This window comes from Cajanus cajan, chromosome 1 (assembly GCF_000230855.2).
Source record: "Cajanus cajan strain Asha chromosome 1, NIPB_CcT2T_4, whole genome shotgun sequence".
NCBI lineage: Eukaryota > Viridiplantae > Streptophyta > Magnoliopsida > Fabales > Fabaceae > Cajanus > Cajanus cajan.
The window spans coordinates 90,186,300-90,198,346 of NC_138517.1; the positions used below are offsets into that span (position 1 = coordinate 90,186,300).

General features: G+C 33.0%; 1 protein-coding gene across 1 annotated transcript; it reads right to left on the bottom strand.

The window, feature by feature from the left end:
* Positions 1-281: 281 nt before the first annotated feature.
* On the bottom strand, positions 282-6,018 carry LOC109804895 (potassium transporter 7). The gene is made up of 10 exons (XM_020366812.3): positions 5,603-6,018; positions 4,849-5,077; positions 4,515-4,763; positions 4,256-4,306; positions 3,668-3,928; positions 3,275-3,327; positions 3,047-3,161; positions 2,708-2,962; positions 1,490-2,012; positions 282-1,266 (listed from the first exon to the last, which is right to left on the bottom strand). The coding sequence occupies exons 1-10, from the start codon at positions 5,855-5,857 to the stop codon at positions 732-734; spliced, it is 2,526 nt and encodes an 841-aa protein (XP_020222401.1). The 5' UTR covers positions 5,858-6,018; the 3' UTR covers positions 282-731.
* Positions 6,019-12,047: the final 6,029 nt, after the last annotated feature.

The following is a 12,047-nucleotide window of genomic DNA, read 5'->3' on the forward strand; positions in this document are numbered from 1 at the left end:
CACGTCCATTTGATGGAAAAGCTACTATATTTTGCTCTCACAGGGCACGTGCAACCAAACAGACTGTATATCCTCTCTTTTTAACATTTTTTATGATTGATTTAAAAAGTTCGATGTGCTTAAATTCTGATTCATTTTCCGAACTGTAATACGCTAATTAGAAAAATATCAAACATAATTCAAGAATCAATGAAAGCTTGAGACCAGGCGCAAGTGTTTTTATTCCAACTAAGGAATTTGGTATTAATAAAAACCAAAATGGGTAAGATGCATAACGAAAATTTTCAAAACAAAAAATGATTTCATTTGTGTTTCAATCAAGTGTCTAGTCAGGGTTGGGAGACAACAAATTAAGGTGATAGAATAAGAAAACTAATGGCAATGAAATGCCACTGTACAATACTCGGTGTCCATGGTTCTTATACTTGGAATTTGATACATTCATAAATGTGTATGCATAACATCATAAAGGATGTTTAGATTTTAACATATCTGTTGTTATTTATATGAGCCTTTTCCAATCCCATGTAATGTTACTGTATGCAGATGGCAACCCACAACCATAACCACAACAAACATCAGGACAACTTGGGGATCCAAATGACTAGAAACGATCGAACACATCAGAATGAGCATTCCAAAATAAGATCTTTCCAGGGCCCACTCACTGCTATCAAACTGAAGTTTTAAATTAAATTGTCATTTTTTTTATTTGGCTGCAAAATTGATTTTCAAACCATGTAAGTCATACTAACTTGCATCAGATGCGAGTGTGGTACACTTAAAGTCGTGATTCCCCTTCTGCAGTTCTTTCTCAAAAAGGCATAAAAATAGTTTATAACTAACTTCTTGAAAAACCACGAGTCCTTCCTTGCCCTGATATCCCCATGACCCAGAAGATAAACAACTCCTGATTCTTTAGCCTTGTGAATAAAAGACAACTCGTTCTCAAGGCTCTGCTCAGCATCAAACACCGGGGAATCAGGGGATACTGGGCTTGAAACCTCTGATGTGCTTGCTTCTAAAATGGCGTTGCTTGTATCCTTAATATCAGCGAGAAGAGGAACACCAAGTGAGTACACACTTCCATTGGGAGCTATGAGAACCCTAGAACTAGGGTACTCATTCTCCGAATCAGTATCATCATCCCCATTACTCTCCAATGATCTCTCCTGAGCCTCACGGCGTATAAACTTCTCCAGGCTCTCAATCAGCAGCTGCTCAAAAGTCTGGTGATTTTCTTTCCGAACATCCTTGTAACCATACCTGTTGACATGGAAATCAGACAAACATTTTTATTAAGAGGATATAATACATTATTTCATGAAATTATCCCCTTAATGAGATGCTCAATTGTTTACATAAAGCTATTGCACTGGCACATGTTTCTAAAACTTTTCCTTAAACCACTTAGAATAGATGTAAAAGTTCACATCTTCATTGATTTAATACTACACGCAACACAAATGTGAAAAACAAAGCTAGTTACCTGGCAATACAACGAAATATATGATAGCTTTTTGGGCAGACTCGACGAAAAAGGAACCTTTCACTTTGCGGCACCATAGGAACTGGAACATATTTGATACTCACAAATATGATCATGGAGTGTATTGCAGGAAGTGTGGTCAAAAAATGGCCAAAAATTGCCGGTATTCCTTTAACCAACTCATTATAAAGCAAACCAATCCCAGGAGCTCGTATTGTCCCAAGATTACAACCTAATTCTCGCATCAAATCCATTGACAACTTTTGCTTGACTTCAGTTTCGTACTTTAGATTGCTTCCATAATTCCATACATACATTATAAGAAACAATATTATGGCAAAGACCAATATAATCCAACTTCCATCTGTCACACTCCACAGGACAGATGAGAAAAAAGTCAATTCCAATCCCAGGAAGACTACCAGGAAACTCAGCACTATGATGATGTGTATCTGCCATATAAGAAGCATAACAAGGGTTACTAAAATAGTGGTCATCATCATCACCCCGAGCTCTGCAATGCCTGAAAGGGGCAACGAACAAGTTGAACACAAATACATTATATTTTGTAGTATAACAATTATGAACTAAGTTCAGTGTCTAAAAGCAAAAGAAAGCTAAACTCTCTACCAGTCTACATCCCCCTGTCTGCCAAATCAAATTATTATCAATCAGGATCATTTCATTTTTTATAAACTTAAATGATTTTCCTCAAATTCAACAAAAATGTGGCCACAGCCATTTGTGATAAAATGATATCTACCACCTCTTAGAAGTCTTGATGATGGAAACATATATACATAAAATGTCATTGTTCCAAGTTTAAAGCTACCGTTTAAAGAGCAGTGACAGATGGGGTTTAGGATCTTGGTGTGCAAAGATTAGCAGATTGGGTCCTCTTGTACAAGGCTCCAGTTGTATTAATATTTTTCAACTATAGTTGAGAACATGACATGCAAAGGAAATATTAGGGGTTATAAATAATTAAAAAATACTAGAGAGAAAATTAATGACTTTCCATATAATTACAGTAATATTATTATAAGCTCCTGATGCAAACTATTCTATTGTGATAGTTGATAAAAAAAAAAAGTGATATTAACTTCATCACCAAGTTTGATATTAACATTATCACCAAGTTACAATTTCAGTATACATGGCTGATATGTTTTACCAATTATCTGCAGAAATAAAAATAATTTGAAATATGGTCATTACCATAGGCATTTCCAATCTCATCAATGCTAGATATACTGCAGACAAGCACCAGAGAAAGAGCCAAGAGGAACCAGTTTATGACAGGGATATAGATCTGGCCCATAAACTTCCTAGAGGTATGAATGATTTTTAGACGAGGGAAACAACCAAGTGCAGTTGACTGCTTTATACATGAAAATGTCGCTGTTGTCATAGCCCGACTTGCAATAAGTGCAGCAATGTTAGCAATAAGGAAAGTTGGCCAGAATGCACCACCTACAGACACAGAATATTATTACTTGAAGATCCTTTAAATTGCAAAGCCATCCCACTGTAATGAATGATATTATCAACACTTACTTGGAACAGAAGAAAAAAAGACTTGACCAGCGTCAGCATGGTTTTCCATAAGGTATGCGGCTTGACCCAAATAACCCAGTAGTAGGCACGGCAAAACAAGAAAGACAAATGAAAGCTGCATATTATGTTAGCATCATCAGTTTCACCAACATATTAGTTCGCAAGAAAATAAAAGAAATGAAAGAAGAATGACAGTTGAATAAATATGATAATGACAAGATTTATTACCTGAACTGATCGTACAGAAAAGTAGCAAAGATCTGCAAACATGGCCTCTGAACCTGCAATATGATATAGTCAATAATTATGTTAATCAATAGTTGAATAGATTGTGCATAAGTCTGCAATTTTCCCATATTAAATTATCAGGATATCGTTGTCTGGTAGGAATTACAGTGATAAAATAAGTTTATCAATAAAACTCAAAATTCTGACCATTTCACCACAGATAGCAACAAATACTAAATGGAAAACGTATACATTGATCATCATAATTGCTAGAAATGAATTGTCTTCAAAACAAATAAATACAGAATAGTAGAAAAAAATTTACATAAATGACAAGGCAGAATGTATTGTATTATTGCATTGTGTATCAATATCTTGCATGTATGTGTTTACCAGTTGCACTCAGAAGACAACCCCCAAGAGAATACCATGCTTTAGTTGAGTTCCTCTTGAAGAAATAGTAGATGTGAATCGGATTAAATGCCCTCAAGACACTACTGTCATATTTGACAAGATTGTATATCCCGATGCCCGCAAGTGAACAAAACCATAAGAACAAAGCAGGTCCTACTGCAAGTCCCATTTTACTTGTTCCATACTTTTGTACACTGAACAAAATGATAAGGCAGGCAACTGAAATCATCACCACTTCATCTGCATAGTCGAAAATGTAAAAAATATTTAAGCAACTACACAAATGACCACAACATAAGGAAATAAATCAGCTTAATAATATGCCCACCTCCCTAACCATCTCAAACAAAACCATAAATTTAAAAGAATTTTTTTTTTATTCTCTCAAACCAAGTTAATAGATTGCAACAGTGATATTATATTAAGATTACGTGATTTAGCCAAAGAAGAAAGAAAAGATAAAGGTCTAAACTGAAATTCTTAGGCTGTATCTATGGATATCAACATTCAAATTAGGTATTTATATCAATTACAGATAATGAAGTTCATTAATAGGTTACAGAATACCTTTCTTGATTGCATCTACCCCAACTTTTAAACCACCAACAGATGACAGTACTGCAGCAAGGCAAAAATAGAAAGAAAATTAATTATAATAACTAAAGAGCAGAAAGAGTTAATATAAACAATAGTTGGTCATGAATACATGCAAAAAATATATCATTATATCCATGCAGATATGGTATTGGCATGATTCTGAACACAGTGTGACCAAAGCAAGTCTGAAGAAATTACAGGCACACATTAAGTCACAGCAGTAAATAACCTGACATTGCTGGTGTAACAACACCATTAGCAATCACCATAGAAGTACCAGCAAGCACTAATATTAGTAGAGTCTTCTTCAGAGTTAGAGAATTCTCAAGTCTTTCCTTGATTTTTAATGACCTTTCAAGCTCAGGAGATGGCACCTTCAGCCTAAAGCTTGATATACGGGCATCAGATGGCAACTGATTGGGAAGAAGACTCACCTTAGCATGACGACAGATCAAGGAGTACAACGCAAAAGTACCACCTGCAGTGGTTTTAGAACAAGTATGATTTTAAGGACATAACACTCTTAAAAAAGCTTTTATTTTAGAATATTTAATTTAATATACCTTCACCATCATCATTGGCCCACAGAACCACCAAAACATACTTCACTAAAGGAATCAAGATTAAAGTGTACAAGACAAGTGATAATGCTCCAAGAATGTCTTCATTTCCATTAATAGGAGCTTTTCTAAACATAACACTGAAGGTATATAATGGACTTGTTCCAACATCACCAAAGACAACACCAAGTGTCTGAAAAGCCAATACAATTTTCTTACCCACATTGATATCCTGCAATGTAATATAATGAAGTCAACAATCAAAAAAATATTAATATATAGATGTTGATGTTCCACTACAGTGACAGCAATATAATCTCGAACACTTTAAGGGCAGACACAAGCCCATCTACAAGTAGTAAATTACTGGCGAAAATTCAGAGAAGCCAGAAATTCAAAACAAAAGAGGTAAGACATAAAGCTATAAAAGACTAAAATGCATAGAATCCAGAAGCTCAACCAAAGGAACAGCAGCCATAGTTATACGACAAGTATCTCCTAGACACTAAATGTTATAAAATAGCTAGTAATGTATTGTAAGATCATCATGCAAGTAGCAATGCACAATTGCACGTGATAATTGAGTCGTGTTGGGATTTCATGCCTAATTTTCTTCTCCTTATTTTCCATTGGTGGAGCAGGTCACAGTACTAAATTAACAATCACAATCGACAATATTTAATTCTCGATTTAAATATTATTCCATTGGAAATTTCAAGGGAATCCGAAATTGGTCAGAATTATTGGGAGAAAGCACCTCATAGTCAGTTGTATGAGCACCGGGGACATCAAGAGCCTCGACGTCGAAAGAATCGATGCGAGGACCAGTGCGAATGAGTCTCTGCTCCGCATTATCTTCCTCCTCCTCCTCGGAATCAACAACAGTGGCGTGGCGTCCCAGTCTCAAATCAGCGCCGAAGTTCTCTAAATCGGAGGTGTCGTCGTCGTCCTGGATGACCCAGCGCGATTCGGTGGACTCCATGGATGCTCCACCGTGGATCTGGTCGGCCATGTGGTAGGGTGGTTAGGGTTTGGCATAGAAGAAAGGGTGAGTTTCAGGAAGTGGCTTTCGGCATAGCAGGAATGGCTGCTGCTTGCATTCCATAACACAAGGACAAGCTCACAGTCACAGTCACTGTAACCATTGCTTAACCGCATCTGCACTCACAGGGCCGTGTTTGGATTAATTGTTTCCATTTTTTTTTTTAAATTAAAGGCTTAAATATGTTTAAAGAAATTTGAATTAAGTCGATTTTCATATTATTTTTTTAATTTTTTTTATTTAAATTACTTGACTAATATTTTTTTTTTTTAAATTAGTACCTGACGTTAGTTTCCTTTGTTAAATGATGATGTAGTAAACGAACTGTCACGTCATTGCCTAACGTTGTATGTCATGTCAGCACACAATGGCCACCTCATTCTTTACGTAAATTGTCACGTCAGATATGTAAATTTTTTAAAAAATTAGTTTTGCGCATATGTTGGAAATTTACGAACTCAGAAACCCATTCTCTCATTCATTTTCAACTTTCAAGAACTCACAAAATCATGTTTGAAAATTGTTCCTTTTTGATTTTGAAATATTGAAGTTGTAATCCGTTTTTATTTTCGTTTTCATTCTCCTTTTTCGTGAAGCTACTCCGTTTTTGTGTTTTTTCAATTTAGAAATGCGCATTGTACGTGGTTGTTTGTTCCTTGGGTTATAAGTTTGAAGCACCATTCTTCGATGACCATTTGTGGAGGTGAGATTTTGTAGCCATAAATAGAGGTAATTGTTGTCATTGTTGAAGCACTGCCAAAGTTGTTCTGGACGAAGCCCCTTGCCATTCTCCGTCTGTGTTGAAGGTAAGTGGTTGGTTATGTTATTAGGGTTTACAATTTGATAGCCTTTAACTGTTTTGTTGCTAAGGTTTTTTTGACTCAAAGATTTGGTTTCTTTGCAATTGTGTTAATGGGTTTCAATTTGAAACTTTATCACGGGGATCGTTTTGAGTTAGACCCCGTGATGCATTATATTGGAGGCAGCGAGCCAGTGCATGTGAAAAATATGGATATGGATAGGTGATCCTATTTTGAAGCCGTGGGAATTGTAAAAGAAGACTTTGCATATGGAGAGCATTCTGTTAGCGGTGGAAATTTGGTCCTTCTGATTTCAAAGAGATTAATTGTGATAGTGTTGCATTAGACATGACAAATTTTGCAATTACTAACAATGTGGAAGTGGAAATGTTTGCAGTTTGTGATGGTGGCAATGAAGGTGTTGTTGGGGACAATTTTTGTAACAGTGATGATGACTCTGTGAGGGATGTTCTCTTTCTTTCACGGTTCTTCTTCTTCACCGACGAGAGAGTTCTTTTTCTTCTTTTAGGGTTTTTTCAATTTGTTGTCAGATCCCTCTTTCAATTTCTTATTAAGTCTCAAACGTGGAGAATGAAGTGGCTATTATGTGCTGACATGACATATAACGTTGGGCGATGACGTGACAGTCCGTTTGCCACGTCATCATTTAACAGAGAAAACTAACATCATGTACTAATTTGGAAAAAAAATATTAGTAAAATAATTTAAACTAAAACAAAATTTAAAAAATAGTAATATGAAAATCAACCTAATTCGAGATAGTTTAAACATATTTAAGTTTAAATTAAAAGGAATAGAACATAAGTTATAAGTTTTTTTTATTAATTTATAAATTATTTTAATCAAGACAAGTTTGTGCGAAACATAAGTTTATTTTAGAAATTTAAATTTTATTTTTCTAAACTAATTGAAGGAATTTATAATTGCTATCAATTTTTATTTTTCTTATTCCTTGTATACATATAATAATATATGTAATAATTAGGGATGGCAAATATACCCGTACCCGTGGGTAATACCCGAACCCGTCCCGACTTTGACGGGGAATACCCGGTTTGATCGGGTACGGGTACGGGTACGGGTAAAACCCGATATATTGAATCGGGTACGGGTACGGGTACGGGTACGGGTATGTACTTACCCGCCCCGTACCCGTACCCGTACCCGTCCCCGTTCTCATTTTTAATTTAATATTCACTTTTAATTTAATTATATTAAAAAATTTTAATATTTTTTTATGTATGATTATTTATTATAATGTGAGATAAAAAAATAACCTAATTATAATTATAATATAATAAAAAAATAATTTAAAAATATTATTTTTTTTAAAAAAAATAAAAAATAAAAAAATTGACGTGTACGGGTACGGGTACGGGTATACCCGATACCCGACGGGGATGGGGATGGGGATGAAAATTCATACCCGACGGGTATGGGGACAGGGATGGGGATGAGTTTTACTTGCGGGGACGGGGACGGGTATCATGAAACCCGTACCCGCCCCGCCCCGTTGCCATCCCTAGTAATAATGTTATAGGATAATTTAATTTTCTGGATCCTTCAAAGCCATAATACACAGCATCTACCGCAATATCCGTCTCCTTGCTTCGGTCGCATTCTTTGTAACGCCTTAAGACGGCGTAATCCGAAAAAAGTGGTGTTTTTTTTTTCTTTTATTACACATTTACACTACTGTTTAAATAAATAATGAGAAAAAAATTACTTATTTTTATGATTAAAATTAATGATTTCAAATTATAAAGGTTGAAAAATTTAAATATATTAAAGAATAAAATTAAAATTTACTATGTTATAGAAATTAATATATATATATATATATATATATATATATATAATTAATAATAAATTAGTTTGATGGTTTAAAATAGGATAAAATGTAATAAAATAAAATAAAATCTGTTTATTCTGTCTAATAGTCCTGTCTTTTTTCCTCTTCTAATTTGTAGGTATGAGATGAAGTTATTATTATTTTTCATAAAATCTTCAAACAATAACATTAAAAGAAAAATACATTGTTTATATCTTTCTTTTTATTAGGAACTCATACTGTACCCCCTTTGTTCTATATTATAAGTAACAACAAAAATATATTTTTATTTTTAAATATAAGTAAATTTTAACTATTTTTATCTTATTTAATAATATTTTTATAAAATATTTCTTTTTTAATACACGACTTTTTGATTATAGTATTTTTTATTTTTATAACAAAGATAATTTTTTTAAAAATTATAAAATTAATAAAATTTAATATAAATAACTAATTTTTTATATGCACAAAATTATTATCTTTATTTATAGTAGAGAATAAAATGAATATATCTATCCAATCAATATAAAAGATTATTTTCTTCCAAAATAACCTTAGAATCCTCAATATGTTACAAATGTATAATAATTTAAAATTTTAAATCATTCTAGTGAAAATTATTTCACTACGACGACTGTAATTGGTTGGTTCATGTTGGTAATAATTGATAGATTGATAATTACTTTTATCTTTCATTTATAAACTATCATGGCGGTATCATTAATAACATTTTAATTTTACATGGGGGAATGTATATAGTCACTTTAATGTGTTAGTGAAACATGTTTTCAATAGAACTAGTTATATTGGGTTGAAGTGGGATTTGTTTTTGTCAGGGTTAAAAAGTAAAGGTTGCCCATTATATGGGTAACTTGTATGGCAAATAACATTTAGTTTCACTTATATCCATATTTTATTGAATTCATCATCCGACCATTTAACTTTAAGCTATGGATATGTGTGTGTATATATAATTCTTTTTATTTTAGTGCCAGCTCATTAATCTTGGCTTGATGACACAGGCAGTGCCGAAATCAAGAAGGTTCCTATTTTGACATTATTCTGTTTATTAGTAATGATAAATACAAACCTTCTTCAAGAATCTTTCTTGTTAATGAACTTTATTTAATTTTTAAATTTAGTCAAAATTTGATGTGATACATCCGAATGAAAATCCGCTTAGTGTTGCATATGTATGTAAAGCATGCATAAACAAAATACAAACTATTAAGCGAAAGGCTTTTGAACTGTGAAATTGAGAGGATTAGATCTACGAGAGTGTTAAATACAATATATGTTAGATTATTTACTTTAACAATGACCCGTATAATTATAGAAAGACTTTTAATGAAAAATATTTAATGTTTATTCATGTAATTAGAGAATGACTTTTAATGAAATTAAAAAATATTTAATATTGTGATTGTTAAATTTAAAATATATTAAAAGTCATTTGAAGATTATTTTAAAGTTATTAAAATCAATTCTCTCCTTTCTCACTTCATTAATCCTTAGTTTGTGGGAGAGGAAGTAATATAAAAGAATAAAAGAGAATAGGTGAGAATTGATTTGATAATAAATAAGTAAAAAATAGAGTGAAATCAATTGAAATTTATAATTGTTTGGTAGAGTAGAATTAAGTGAGAAATAAAGTGAAAAGTGATATTTATATTACTATTTTACTATCACTTTTATAATATAGTTTGAATTAATATTTTTGGTATTGTGTAATTTTACACATTTCTTAAATTCTAAAAGAATTGCCTTAACGAAGAGAGTATAAAAAATGATGTGGAACTCACTTCTAATTCCTCATAATTCTCCTTAAGTACCTTGAATTAAATACAAATGTTTTTTTTCTTTCAAATTCACTTTAATCTCCTCTAATACATCCCCTATTAAATCACCTCAACTAAATATAGGCTAAGGATAAGTTTGACATTAAAGAAAAAGAATTTGAAATAAGAGATAATAGAAGTTAAAGTTGGTTATTTATAAAAGTATAACCTCTTTTTCTCTCTCAAGACTTCTTTTATTTTTTACATATAATTTCAAAAAAACTTGTTTTCATGAAAGAAATTGTAAAGATTTAAAAAATTGTTGAGAATCAATTAAAGAGATTTTAGCATCATCATAGAGACTAAGTAAAAGAAGTAAGAAAAGAGAGAACAACTTATTAAAATTTATGAATTGCATTATGAATTTGGATGTCTTCTAAATTTTCTTATAGAAATTATATAATATGATAGTAGTGAAAAATATGTTGTTTAAGATTCTTATAATGTAATTTTCTTATATGATAATACTATGAAATTACATGTGATCATAAAATTTACTAATAATATATACTAGGTTAACAAACACTTTTAAAAACTTTACTAAAAATTACCTAGTTGTTTGGAAATATGATATGAAATTAAGATTATTTTGATTGGTCAATGGATTGTCTGTTTATAAAACTAACAAGTCTTTTTTATTTTATTTTTTGTAACATGTAAAAAACTAAAAAACAAGAAAGGATAGGTTACATTAAATCTAACTGCATGGAAAACGAAAGTTGGAGGACTCCTCCATATTACATGCAAAGAAGAATGGTTGGCTTCCTAACAAGCCAATGTATGCATAACAAAGTTAGTTTCACAAGGGATATACTCGAAGAAAACCAAATAGTTGCACACCATAATATCCTTTATCTGTTTGATGATATCTTCGTGCTGATGTTTGTCATCGCTCTCCTATCGAATGCCATGTATGGCAAGAATAGCTCCTAGACAGTCTAATTCGCACAAGATGGTTTGAAACCCTGCATCCTAACAAAATAAAACACCTTATTCAGTGGCTAGAAGCTTTGCATAGAGAGGGTCTTCATCTATGAAAGAGTTTGTATATCTCTTTTTCCATGTGCCAACTGCATCCCCTCAAAACACCACCTATCCCCGTCCTACATGGATGATCTAACCAACTTCCAACCACATTCAGTTTGACGGATACTCCAGGGTGGACCACCTGGTATTGGACTTCCACAAAGAGTGTTTGTCGAAGAACAAAAAGTGTTGTGCAACCAAGCTAGCAATTTGTCTATTAATATATGGCACGATCCAAGGTTGATCATTGAATACCATACTATTCCTCAAGCACCATGTCCATAAAAGCAATCGTCGGAAGTCTTGTTGCCGATGTGTGAGAAACTAGTGCCTTGAACCATAAGTGAAAATCCATGATGGAGAGAAGCATGGGTGGGATATTGCTAGTAGTAAACCTTATTTCTCACGAGTGAGGTCAATCCCTCACTTCGTGTAATTAAGATGGCTTCCATTCCATGTGAGCGTCAAGAACAAGCCCCTTCCGGGGCCAGCCAGTGACACTTGAATCTGACCTCATTGGCCAACAAAGAGAAGTGCAACCCTTGCCAAATAAAGAATTTGATCGTCTCTGGAATTGGAAGCCTCCAAGTGCTCTAACCTTCTGTGAGCCACCTTATTGGAGGCAACAAGTTTAGATTTCT